The sequence below is a fragment of the Gobio gobio genome (assembly GCF_949357685.1).
Source record: "Gobio gobio genome assembly, chromosome: 1".
Classification (NCBI taxonomy): Eukaryota; Metazoa; Chordata; class Actinopteri; order Cypriniformes; family Gobionidae; genus Gobio; species Gobio gobio.
Genome location: NC_137097.1, coordinates 80,095,511 through 80,109,948, shown reverse-complemented (window position 1 = coordinate 80,109,948; position 14,438 = coordinate 80,095,511). Strand labels below are relative to the sequence as shown.

The 14,438-nt window shown below is 37.9% G+C and overlaps 1 protein-coding gene across 1 annotated transcript in view; it reads right to left on the bottom strand.

Annotated features, from left to right (window-relative positions):
* Nucleotides 1-7,503, bottom strand: part of LOC307123387 (meiosis inhibitor protein 1-like) — a gene marked incomplete at both ends in the record, with an annotated part of 39,851 nt that extends 32,348 nt beyond the window's left edge. Inside the window, 7 exons of the mRNA XM_079811910.1 lie at nt 1-278; nt 655-767; nt 889-1,092; nt 6,124-6,229; nt 6,910-6,953; nt 7,202-7,310; nt 7,387-7,503. The exon at nt 1-278 is cut by the window's left edge and continues 62 nt beyond it. Of these exons, the coding sequence (XP_079668036.1) occupies nt 1-278; nt 655-767; nt 889-1,092; nt 6,124-6,229; nt 6,910-6,953; nt 7,202-7,310; nt 7,387-7,503 (971 nt within the window). The remainder of the gene's footprint in view (nt 279-654; nt 768-888; nt 1,093-6,123; nt 6,230-6,909; nt 6,954-7,201; nt 7,311-7,386) is intronic.
* Between the last annotated feature and the right edge of the window lie 6,935 nt (nt 7,504-14,438).

The window sequence follows — 14,438 nt, the reverse complement described above, 5'->3', positions numbered from 1 at the left end:
AAGACGGCCCACAGCAGCACGTCAGCGCAGCCGCCGCTCATCACCTCCAGCAGGAACTCTGACACACAGGAAGTCACTCGGTTACGATGCGGTTCTGATGCGGCTCTGATGCGGTTCTGATGCGGCTCTGATACGGTTCTGATGCGGTTCTGATGCGGCTCACCGGGCAGATCGGCCTGAATGAAGGCGGCGGTGAAGCGGCGAGGAGCGTGAATCAGTACGGCACACACACAGCGGATCGAAACCACCTGAAGAGAGTCCTGAGCGCTCAGCAACAGCTACAACACACACACACACACACACACTTACATCAACAACAATACACACCAGGTATCACTCTAAATCTTAAACACTCCCCCTAGTCATGTGATATATCTAATATTTACTGAGCTTTCATTGACAACGACTCATATATCGGTGAAAGACCGCCTCTGCAGAAGAAGATCAACGCCCACTTCATCTGCATAACTTTGGCTCCGCCCACCGGAGTGTTAGTGACATGACGAGGACACAAGTTTGAAGACTAGCAATAAGTAGATATTATTCCTTAGCATTTGAATCAAAGAGGATGCGACTCGCTGGACTGATGCACGTGCTGTTAAAGTGTGTTATTGATTACTGACAGTGTGTGTGTGTGTGTGTGTGTGTTCAGACCTTCTTCAGGATGAGCGGCAGTGGTTGATACGGCAGCGGATCTTCAGCGCCGTCCTGCAGATTCATCAACACACACACCACCTCAGAGTACTGACACATCTGCTTCACAACACCTGTGACACACACACACATTTTACAGTTTACATCATTAGTTCAGAGAAAAGCTGACCGATAAATGTACAATATCAGATCTGGAGCGGCCCTGAATGAACATCTGTGTGTCAGTGCCCTCACCCAGGCAGTTGACGGTGAGCGCTGCGGTGTGTGTGTTGGAGAGTGTGTGCAGCAGTAACACACACATGCGCTGGCGGAGCGCGTCTGGAAGCGTCTGGACGGCGGCCGCGGAGCTCCAGATCCTCAACAGCACATAACACACACCGGCCTTCACATCCTCATCTGAGAGCAGCAGAGCGGCACACACACACTCCAGCACGCGCGCTACACACACACACACACACACACACACACACACACACACACACACACACAAACACACAAACACACACACACACACACACGCGCACACACGCACGCACACACACACACACACACACGATTACACCAGAGATCTATGTCTGTGGTTCATTAAGTCATATAGAGACTAGATTAAATAAATCAATCATTAAAATATGAAATAAATGAATCATTTTAAAATCAAAAGAATAAAGTGCTTACTAACAATTAAATCATTATTTTTTTATAAATAAATCAAAATAAAACTTTCTCATTTAAAATAAATATTTTTTAAATAAAAACAATCAAAATAAAACTTTTTAAATAATATAAAAATATCAACTTAATTCATTTTAGAATACAAAAAAACTGAAATATAACTTTCGAATATAAAATAATTAGAATTAAAAGTTAAAATTATTTAATATATTAATATAATTATATAAAAACTAAATAACTTTTTTAAAATATTAAAATAATTACTTTATAAATAAAAAACTATCAAAATAAAATAAATAATTCAACTATTAAAATAAATAAATAATTGTAATAATTTTTTTTATTATAAATAAATCAAAATAAAACTTAAACTAAAAATAAAAACAATCAAAATAAAACTTTTTAAATAATATAAACATATCAAAGTAATTCATTTTAGAATAAAAAAACTGAAATATAACTTTCCGTAAGTTAAAACAAATCAAAATTATTTAATTTATTTAATAATTAATTTTAAATAAAAACTAAATAACTTTTTTAAAGAATTAAAATGATTACTTTATAAATAAAAAACTATCAAAATAAAATAAATAATTTAACTATTAAAATAAATAAATAATTGTAAAATTAAAACAATGAAAACTGAAACACTTTCTAATAAAATCATAAAAATATCTTTAAAAAATAAAATAAAATCAAAATTATACTAATAATTCAACCACTAAATAAATAAAGTATAGTTTTAAAACTAATTTAATTAAAAAAAAAACAATCAAAAGAAATAATTAAAATAGACAATTTTTAAATAATATTAATATTACAGTATTTCACAATTGCTAAAACACTAAACCCCATTCTCTGAACCCAATGCTCAGTGGCCTAAACCCATTTGTCAAATCAGTCACTTTGTAGGCAAAACCTTAAACAAGTTCAGGTAGTTAAGAACAAGTTCACTGTTTGCAAATCTCATCCACTCTTTTTGCAATGAATAACTTTTGCTTTTGCTTTTTGCAAAACTCTAAACATTCTTACTCACTAAAGCACATTTTGCACTGTGTTGCTAAATGGTACATACATGTGGCAAAAGTTAAACACAACTACAACACAGCTGTCATCGTTTACACACAACAACTCAAAATAGTTCACACTTGTTTCTAAAGATGTGATCAGATCAGTTGTGTAGAATATAAGCCAGTTCAGAGCACACAGGTGGCCCAGGTGCGGTGAGTGTTGATACATCAATGGATGGAAACAATATGAGAGGAAGAGGAGGAAGAGTTCATGTAAGAGGTGGTGGACGAGGAGGAAGAGTACAAGGACAACGAAGAGCAAGAACAAGAATAGTAATTTCAGATCAAATTCAGGCAACTGTGATAGACCATGTTCTTGTTCATGGAATGACAATGAGGGAAGCAGGTTCAGATTTGTCCAGATTCTCTGTGGCCACCATAATCAGGACATTCAGAGAAGAGAACAGGTAAATGTATTGTTTTTCTAATTTGTGCGACTGAAAGTTTACTGTATACATTTGATATAGTACATCAGTTTGTCAATAGAAAGGGGAGTGGGGAAAAAAGAAAAAGATTTACAATACATTTTACATTTGAATGTGATGTTTCTGTATGTATATATATTGTTATGGTGCGCTCACACGGGACGCGATTCGCGCGAGTGATTTACATGTTAAGTCAATGCAGAGACGCGAAATGGCATTCGGCGGCGCGATTCGCACGATTGAGGCGGCGCGAAGGACGCAAATTGAGCGGTTTGAATGCGCGATTCGCTCGAGTTGAAAAATCTGAACTTTGCCGGAAATTCGCGCTGCGTTAACCAATCACGAGCTTGCTCTAGTAGTGACGCATTTACAAGCGGAGGCAAAATGCTCAAATACAAATAGGCACTCTTTTTATAAATTAATCACAGATTTAAGCTTTAAACAACTATATTATCGACTGAAAAAGTCTTTAAACTACGTTTTGTCACACATTACAGTTTTTCTTGATTGCTTTGACCTGGTTAAAGAAACTAGGATCCACTCAGTTTTCATCATCACTATCTCAGCAGAGCAGAAGACATGTCTTGCAAATGTGTTTACCCTTTCTCATTGGATTGACACATTTTCCCCACCCTTTTGCAAAACAGTTAACATGGATGTCATTCAAGCAGTCCAAACTCCATTGTTTTAGCTATGGTAACCAAACAGAAACCATGTATTCCTAACTATTAGAAACTACCTAGATCAGTATGAAATCACTGAAGCAACTGTTTGACACTCCTTTACAAAAATCTTCAATTAGCAATCAGTCTGCAGGCCTTATAAAAAAAAGGTGCCACGTCTGTGTTGTTCTTTACCAGCATGGATGGAGGAGGTCTAAGGCAGATGAGAGTGAGAGGAAGAGGTAGAGGGGTCAGAGGAAGAGGAGTATGTGTGCGAGGTGGATGACATATTCCCCATTTTTGAATCCCATAGAGGAGTTATTCAGTGCTTGGAGGTGGAAGGTTTATGATCACCATCCCTATGAGCAAATGCCCTTGCTGAATGCAATGACTGCTGCTGCCCAAGAAATGGGTGCAGAGGAATGTCAAGGTTGGATAAGGCATGCAAGAAGATTTTTCCTTGGGTGCATGGCAAGAGAGGATATTGAATGTGATGTGGATGAGGCCATGTGGCCCCATCATCACGACAGAAGAGACTGAGTCTCAATAGTGGCTATGTCTTATACTCCAATAGACTTTACTGTATTTTGGTTTACATGTATTCTCTGTAATATTTACAGTATTTCAGTTTTCACACACGGTTTGAAAAAAAATGAATGTCATGGAATCAATAAAAAATGCATCAAAGCATTTCTTATTCTGGATCCAGTTCTTTGCAAAAAGGCAAATTTGACACAGCCTATATAGAAAGACAACAAATGTGACTTGGAAAAGGCTACAATGACAAGCAATGGTGCACTGAGTTCTGTATTTTGTTGTCAATTGCGTAATGATTGACTGAAAGAGTTCATATACTTGTTTGCAAGTTGTGTTGTTTGAAGGCAAAATTTGCTTTTGTTGCATATTTTAAATGTTTTAGTGCGGTTAGAGCCTTTTGCAAACAAAATGTGTCATTTTGACCATGAGTGCCACTGTTTAGGCCTGTGATCTAACTAATTTGAAAATGTGGAGTTTGAGCTGGCGGCTGCATCAAAGCAATCAAGAAAAACTTTAAGTCATTGCAGAGACACGAAATGGCATTCTGCAGCGCGATTCGCGTGATTGAGGCGGCGCAAAGGACGCAAATTGATGTTTTATAAACAAATTTCGGGAGAAGCACGCTCAGATAATTAAACCTAACTAAACACAAGTGGAGCACCCTCAGATATTTAAACCTAATTGAACACGGGAGGAGCACATTAAAACTAATCAGTCAATATAGACAGCCGATTTACCTTCCTGTCGTTGACAGTTTCTTAGCTTCCCCCCACCACCCCCTCTCCTCACTTTCTTAATTAAACTCCAATAAGACATCAGTACAATCATAAAATACATGCAATCTAGTCCTAGACTATTTCCATCACAGGGGGGGTACTCTGGGTTCGGGCAAAATTCCGAGCCTGGAGTCCTCCCCCGGACAGCACGCCAAATACGCATAATCTTTACTCCATTTAATTCGATGTAAGTGTGAACTCGTGATTTGAGCGTTTTGAACGCGCGATTCGCTCGAGTTGAAAAATCTAAACTTTGGCGGAAATTCGTGCCGCGTTAACCAATCACGAGCTTGCTCTAGTAGTGCATTTACAAGCGGAGGCAAAATGCTCAAATAGGCACTCTTTTTATAAATTAATCACAGATTTAAGCTTTAAACAACTATATTATCGACTGAAAAAGTCTTTAAACTACGTTTTGTCACACATTAATAGTAGTATTTTTTACAAAAAAGACGTCAAGTGACAGAGACGGGCTGGCTCATAGGCTCATACAGGGCAGAAGCCCCGACCATGAGGCGAATTCGCGTCTGTTGTGTAGTTGTCACACGCAAATTTCACTCACGATTCGCGCGAGTAAACTCAAAATGTACACGCGTCCACCTTCGCGCGATAAGCGCGAATTATTCACGCGAATCGCGTCCGGTGTGAACGCCACATAAGAGCATTTTCCCTTTTGTAGAATTGCAAGACTACCGAATGAGGGTGTAAGGACTCCTTTGTTCTCCAACAGCAAGAAGCTCTCATTGACTTTGATTTTGCAATTATTTTGTGTAATACGCTTTCATTTAGAGTTGCCTTTGTTCTTTGGCCTTACTTTATTTTTATGCTGAAAATACAGAAATGCAATACTGTATTACTTGCAGTACTTACAGTATGCAATATATTTGCTGTACTGAGAATTATTTACTTTTATTTATGGCAAAATTACTTTCTATATGCAATAAACATTTATTTCTCTGTAACTACATGCCCTGGACGCTGTGTTCTAAATTTTTTTGATGTAGTGTCTAATGAAGGCTGATGAGTGTGTATATATTGACTGGCTGTGTTTATGATTTGAAAGTATTGTTTGATTTTGAGCACCGATCAAATGGTTTTGAGGCAAGTGTTTGATTTTGCCAGAAGAGTCCGGGGTTTTGTGACTGTAGTTTAAAGACTGGGTTTTGTGTTTAAAGTTTTTATAATATGGGTGAAGGTTTCAAGAAATGTGTTTTAGCAATTGAGAAATACTGTAAATAACACATTCAAAATAAAAAAATCATATTAGATTATTACAATTTAAACAAATCTTTTAAGAAACAAAACAGGCCAAAATAAAGCGTCTCACAGCGGCTGGACGTCAGTGTTTGGCTCAGAGCAGGATGAGCATCCAGCAGTTTCCCCAGAAACATGACGGAGGACAGGGGCGCTTTCAGACCGCCCACATCTGTCCACTGAGAGAGAGAGAGACAGATGGTCACACACGGGTGAGCTAGTGTGTGTGTGTGTGAGAGAGAGAGAGAGAGAGAGAGAGAGAGAGAGAGAGAGAGAGAGAGAGAGAGAGAGAGAGAGGGATTGAGAGAGAGAGAGAGAGAGAGAGAGAGAGAGAGAGAGAGAGAGAGAGAGAGAGAGAGAGAGAGAGAGAGAGATGGTCACACACGGGTGAGCTAGTGTGTGTGTGTGTGTGTGTGTGTGTGTGTGTGTGTGTGTGTGTGTGTGTGTGTGTGTGTGTGTGTGTGTGTGTGTGTGTGTGTGTGTGTGTGTGTGTGTGTGTGTGTGTGTGTGTGTGTGTGAGAGAGAGAGAGACTAGTGTGTGTGTTCACACCCAAGAGTGCATCTTGTCCAGGATGAAGAGCAGAAGCGCTTGATTCGGGAAGTCCAGCGTCACCTGCAGCAGAACTGAAACACACACACACACACACACACACACACATTGTGCTCAACTCTTTCCCACAGCCGGTCACACTGGAGTAAACTGAGCTGGTGAACGGGAGATTTCTGTGTTTGCTCCAACCCCAAAGGAAAAACACACACACAATGGCATTATAAGACTTTCAGAACAAGGGAAATAATGGAGAGATTTATTGAAATAACAGAAAGTATTAGAAATATGGAAATATTGTTCACCCTGTACAGTCTGATCCAGCAGAGATGAATCCAGAGAACTGAACAGCGTTCCTGAAACATATCAGTTATATTATTATATTATATATCTGTAATAAGTGATGTTGTTTCGCGGTGTTCATATACAAATCTGTCAATATTACACACAAGAATCATACACTTTTGTTGATCACAGTTTATTTTCTCCAATAATCCATTGAAAATCTAATATAATCTAGAGATTTTGTAAATACATATTGTACAATAAACAGAGAATATCACATTTAGAGGTATTTAATGATTTATATGTGTGTGTTTCTTACTGAGTAGAGACGAGATGAAGTTTATTCTTCGCTCCTCTTCGCTACACAGCAGCTCCCGAACCGCGTCCACGCGCATCACGGCCACGAGCGCCGCGCGCTTGCGCACCGCCTGCGGGAACGTCAATCGTGAGCTTCCACAAACGGACTTTTTATTGTACATTTATGCAAAATATCACGGTTCTTACCGATACATCCGACCTGTCCATCATCTCCACGACGCACGCGACGCAAACGCCTCCGCGCTCCCACCGCGGCGCGTGACCGTCGTGGATCCTCTCACAGATCGCGTCTGAGCTCGACATGTTTCGCGAAAGTGACTGATGTGATTATAGTATTATTATTATTATTATTATATTTCTGAATGCGATATGTCAGTTTGACGCGATTCTCATAACGAATTTAAAAGCGCGCGCTGCGTGACAGGACGTCAGCGCGGGAACGAGTCAGTCTGACCAATCAGAGCAAGAGCACCAGACCCGCCAACCAATCAAATACCATTTCACAGACTGTGATGACGCGTTTTAACGGTCATCAATATCGTAAAACCTGCAAAGTTTTTTGTATTTTCATTTTTTTTTTTAAATGTATGTACATTTATAACACTAATATATTACTTTTGCATCTAATTACAAAAAAAAAGTCACCGCGGTGAGAGTGTTTGTAATACAGTAAAAATTAACAAAAACATTTTTATTTTCACTGCCATTATCAATCTCACTCAATTTTTCCCTCTTTTTGAAAGTTGTAAAATCACTATTGTGGAGTTTTTCTTGTGCTATTTGAGTAAATGCGGACACAAAAAATATATTTAATGTATTCTCTCATTCACCACTATAAAAGTTAACCTAACTATGACGACTTCCGCTCTGAGAAAAGGGTCTATGGGGAAAATACGTTAAAACGGTATAAAATAAAAATAAAACAACCCTGCCTCTTTTTGTTTACATTTTAAAAAATATTAAACATATTCATATGTGATTCTTCAGGAAATATGTGCATATGTAAGTTACTCTGATAATCCTCACTGCAATAAAATGAAATATGGCATAAAACACAACCCAGTCTCCTTTTGTTAAATGTCAGTTTTAATGATCAATAATAGCCATTATAAAAGTAAAAGGTGTAAGAAGCTATACAAGATATAAAGCAAACAATTCAGTCAAACATACGCCAGCGCTCTAGAAGCCTAAATATAAAGTTAAAAAAGTTAAACTTCACTTTGCCCTCAGTCAAAATGATTTGCCAGGCAACAAATGATAGATCCATGAGACTAAAGATCGTCCGTCAGAGCTACACAAGACAAATTATATCTCATGTTTAACCACTACAGAGACATCAGAACCAGCGGCAGACGGCAGAAGGACTATAAAGCTGCTCTCTGCGAAAACGCCAGATTAAATGTTCAAATAGGTGCTCTCTTTATAAATAAACCACAGATTTGACCATTAAACAAGTACATTCTCACCTGAAAACTTTAAAAACTACATTTCGCGACACAATAACAGTAGTATTTTTAAATTACAGGGGGTTTCATCCGCCGTTGACGCTTGCTGGTTGGTGCGAGATGCATTCTGGGATACCTGACTGTCTCAAGTCCACATTATTTTCTCTGCTTACAACAAACTTTTTATTTTTTAAATAATGAACACTCAGCAACCTCAAGTTGAATGAACATACTTTATCCCAATAGTACTAGATAAACTGAAAGGAACTATTTTTTATTTTATTTTGTTTATTTTATTTTACAGAAAACCGATGACATCACCCATATCTGGCAAAATAATCATATCTCCGCATTTAATATAATTAACTAATATTATCGCTAATAACCATTTATTTTATAATTGAGAAAATATTAGTCCAAAATGAACTTAAACCAACGTCTAAGTAAATAGTGCTAAGGATGCTTATTCTGCCAGATACGGATGGTGTCATCGTTGTTTTCTTATTGGTTAAAACATCATCGCTATTTTCTCTAGGTTTTCTGCTGCGGTTTTATAAAAATATGTGAAATTCACACATTTATTACAGGCGTTGTAATCATGATCACGAGTGTCTCGACGGAGATCTTCGCTCTGATTTGTGCTTTTCTTCTTGATTGGACTTTTGCCTTCAATTCAAGCAGGTAAATTATTAACTTTTTCTGATTGTCAGAAAACCGAAGTGAAAGCTTCAGTTGATCTAGTATTGGTTAAAATATGTTAAATTAACTTGAGGTTGCTGAAACAATCCTGTCTAACATGTAATGACAGCTAATATCACACAATCAGCAACCTCAAGTTAAATTAGCATACTTTATCCCAATAGTACTATCAACTAAAAGGAACTCTTTTTTTTATTTTATTTTGTTTATTTTATCCAGTCGGGCAAGATAGCAAGCAGCCATCAAAACAATGTTAAATCAATGTCTTACATTAAACAATGCTGGGTTAAAAACTACTCAAGTTGGGTTGAAAATGGACAAACCCAATGATTGGGTTGTTTTTACCCAGCGGTAGGGTTGTTTTAACCCAGAAATTGGGTTGTTTGAACCCAGCGGCTGGGTTGTTTTATACTCTGGTGAATATGCCCCTCATTTACATATTTCTCATGCTAGAATTTTTTAAAAATTAATCACTAAATGCATAATTTGTCTGCCACAAATCCAAACTGGTCTCATCATGAAAATCATCACACACAAGCTTTTCATAACCATCCACGTTTTTTGTTTAATATTTTTGGTGTTCAAAATTTTCGGTGTTGCCCTGTTGTAATCGATTATCTCATAGTGCTGAGATGCACTTTAACATTTCACTGTTTCTCCAGCAGGACGAGAGAGTGCTGGTGAAACACCAGACATTAGCGCGACTGGCTCTCTGGAGGATCTTATGCAATTATAGGTAATTATATTCAGGCCTGGCGTCAAGGGGTGGGGGCCAGGTCTTCTTATCAGTAGACCCCCCGCAATGATTTTAATGATTATTATTATCATTATGCAGTAAATTCCCCGGTGTTGAATTTACACCGCTCTGTGTTTAAATAGGAACCACCAGCAGGGTGTTAAAGTAACACTGAAGCAGTATTAGAGTTAATCAGATACTTAAGTGATTAATTGAGTGATGATTGAGCATAAGTGATGAACACCTGATGACAATGAGCAGAATCACTGAAGGAAAGAGAAACACAAGAACTACAACTGACTTCAGCCACAAGTCTTAGATGAGATACACTGAAAATGCATTACATCTTATTACAAACCAGATTTACTTTATTTCTGTCAGACTTCTACAGAAGCTCTTATTGAGAATTAACAGGTTTAGATGGGGATGTTTTATTGAAATGGTCACCATTATGGAGATCAGTGTTTGATTTAGTTGGACAGTTTGACTCTTGGCTTTTTACATCAGTTTGTGGTTTTTGTAACAGTGTTAACAAAACACATAATTGGTTGAATAAGAAACCATACACAAAAATTATCAGGTGATATCGTTTTTATCATCATAAAAAATGTTTGACAAAACTCATCACTGACTAAAACTGGTTATTTGTTGTTAATAGATAATATTCTTTTTAAATGCATTCTGTGGGGAAAAAAGGTTTAGACGCACACAGATATCAAGAATCAGCATATGAATCTCAGCAATGGTGACATGCTTAATGCTGCAATGCATGCTGGGAGCCATGTGTTTTATTCTATGGTGGCTCCCAGCATGCATTGCTGCATGAAGTTCTTGTTGAAAATTAACAGATGTTTAGATATTGATTTTTAACTGAAAATGTTTTGTTTGAGGTCACCATTATACTTAGAGATCAGTGTTTGCTTTAGTTGAGCTCTTGACACTTGACTTTTATATATTCTAATTTTCTTTTATGGGTTGTGGTATCTTCAATATAAAAATCACTACATGACTTGAGTTGAAGTTAACACATTACTTTCTGTTTTTAGAAGTTACTGCAACAGATGTACGCCTCTGCTCATGCCCCCCAGATGGGACATCTTCAATCCTCTCCAGGTAAGAGCACCACACTTTTAATACAAAATAAGCTATCAATTTGTTTGCCCTTTTCTTTACTTAGGTGTCTCTTTCTTTTTGTTATTATCATTACCTAACCAAAATCAATAAATACTAAATACCAATAAAATGACTTAAGGAATACAACACTGTATATCAACATCACATTATAAATATCGTATAGAGAAAGAACTCTTCAACACCCATAACAATTATATTGCATTGATCGTCTCTTACTGACTTGACTTATGTAACATAATCTTTCAAGTAAGCCAGATCTTTCTTGCAGACCTTCTCAGATTTGTCTGTTTTTCAACAACAGTCAAGTCTAGTGATTGTCCTTTCTCAAGGGCAGACATCTCTTTCTCTGCAGGTGCTTTGACAACATCCGCATTCGGCAATGCAGAAGTGTTCATCCTGTTCATTCTCTGAGGGTAGTACAGTTTCGAGCATCTCGTCTGTGACTTCTTATTTGGTCCACATGCCTTTGCACAGTTTCTTCATGCCCTAGAGCTGTCTTGCATGTAAGAGGTCCAATACAACTTTCCATCACTGCCGGAATCCATTTGGGTCCACCGCTGAACTTCAAAACTTCAAAAGTTTGCTTGGAGATTTGTTGGTATGCTTGACTCATGTCCAGTTTTGTGAACTGCTTTCCCCCATCCAGTATAGCAAAAATATCTTCCACACAACAATGTTGACAGTCTGTTAACTGTGAGTTTTAGTCACCACATAATCTTATACTGCCATCTGGTTTCAAGATAGGAACAACAGGAGCTGCCCACTCTGAATACTTAACTAGTGAGATGATTGTGTCCCATAGCAGACGATCAATATCTTTCTCTATACCTTTGTTTTCAGGGCATATGTTACGGATCTAGGTCTGAAAAACCTTGATGTGGCATCAGTCGGCACATAAAGAGTAGCAGTAGTGCCCCTTAATGTCCCAAGCTCCTCCTCGAACACTTCCTCATGCTTGAATAGCACCTGTTGCTATCTCATCTTCGACTGTCCCAGTTTTATCTCACACCATTGCAGTTGGATTTCTTCAAGCCAGGCCCTGACGTACCATATGTGGGCAGGATCTGGGCCAACACTATGTTGCTGTCTGGGAATGATTCAGTTTTTACACATGCCAAAGTGAATGTTTCTTTATATTCATCACTTACATTGAATGCTCAATGCGGATTCACTCCTTTTCCTTCTTTTCCAGTTACAGTGTGTCCACTCTGTTTGCTTTTTTTTGCGACAGGCCCTGGGGAAATTGTCTATTTTCCCCCACAACTTAATGGATTTGTTGGCTTTGTGTTTTTTTCCACTGCATCTGTAGAATTCTCTGGGCGTCTTTTTGCTCACCTTTTTCACCTGTTTTCCCGTGATCAGGTTTCCTCACTATGAACACGATGCTGTTACACGCCTGTACTCTGGATTTATTCTGCAAATCGAGCATGGTTTTGCTTTCGGCTTCAGTGGCTACTGCCATTTTAAAAGCAGTCTCAAATGTCAGATTTGTTTCTGAAAGCAAACGTCTCTGAATCCCTAATAATAGAGGCTAATGGTAGCTAGCATGTATAGAGAAAACAGAGTTGGAGCCAAGATGGATCCTTGAAGAACACTACAAATAAGAGAATCTACAGATGAGACATATTTAAACCGACTTCCTCTGATGCCAACACACTGTTCAAGGCGTGACAACAAAATGCCGTGATCAACTGTGTCGAATGCTGTGCTCAAATCTAAAGTCGAGTCGACAGATAGCAAAATATCTGTCTCACCATGGCATGTCTACAATGAGCTGGAACAGAACCAGAGAGAAGGCTTTTGTTTACCATTGATAGCACCCATTTCCCAACACTATCGAATATCTGTTTAAAAAAGTGGGTAGGACCAATGTCAAGAGAAGAGTTGGTAGGCTTCAGCTCGGCAACTATATCCGTTAAACAAGGCATAGTAATTGGCTCAAAAAAAACGTTATAGCATTACGAAGATTAACTGCTACTCATTTTTCCAGAAAGAATCTCAAGAAATCTTAACACCCATTGTCAGATTCAGTAAGATAGATATTGCCTATAGGATTACAAACTGAAATATTAAACAGGGTCCTTAGAGTTTTTAGCTATTCCCTCTGAGAAATAAATGGACTTGGAAGATTTCACAGCTTTTTGGTAAGAAATTAAAGACTCACACAAAATCCTTTTTCCCTCTCGCTCTGCTCTTCTGCAAGCTTGTCCATGTTTGCACTTTTGCGTCAAATGTTGCTAGTGAGTAAATAGTTCCTTTAGCCACTGTTCCTCTTCTTCTCTATGTCCTTTAGATTATTCTGTTTCCCTCACAGCTAGTTATTAGCAAACTGCTCCTTTTCATGTCCTCAATCTGTTGTCGTTCTGAAATTTCTGCTTCATCCTCATCGACAAAAATGTAGTATCTTCAATATAAATCAGACTACAGTTGACACTTCACTTTCTGTTTGCAGCAGTTACAGCAACAGATGTATGCCTCTGTTCATGACCCCCGCACGGGACATCTTCTTCAACTACCTCTCCAGGTAAGAACAACACACTTGTAATACAAAATCGACACCTAGTGGTTACTCCAGGATACTACACGGGTGTTTCCAGAGGACATTTTTGCATTAATAAAGAAAGATTGTTGAAAATGCAGATCAACATGTTTTAATGGCAGTCAAATGACTGATTTAAGTAACTATGAAGATGAAGCATTAGTTGAAGAATCAGCCATTGTGATAAAGATGACTTGTAACACTGAAGAGATCTGTGCTACAACCCCTGTTGTGTAATCGTTGAGACACATTTGACATCAACACTCATAATACAAAACCTCAGCAATGGTGACAATCAAAATATTCAACTATCAATCGTAAAAGAATTCAGCTGCATAATTTATCCATGCCTCAATGCATGCTGGGAGCCATGAATGAGTTTTGCATTCTGGCATGAAGCACCTGTTGAGTTTCATATGCTTATTGTTGATGTCTGTGAGTGTATAAGTAGCACTGTAGTTAATAACTTTATGCTCACAATATGTTTTTATCATTTTTCAGAATACTTAATTTTCAGAATAGTATCAAATGGTTACTATCACAATATTAAAACGAACTAATAACAAAATGCACTTTAGTTATTAGACTAATATAGCAACTAGAGAAAACTAGAAAATCAATCAATGCGTATCAGTCAATATGGCGGAATAAGTCCCGCCTTCTAAATAAGAACCAATCGCCAATT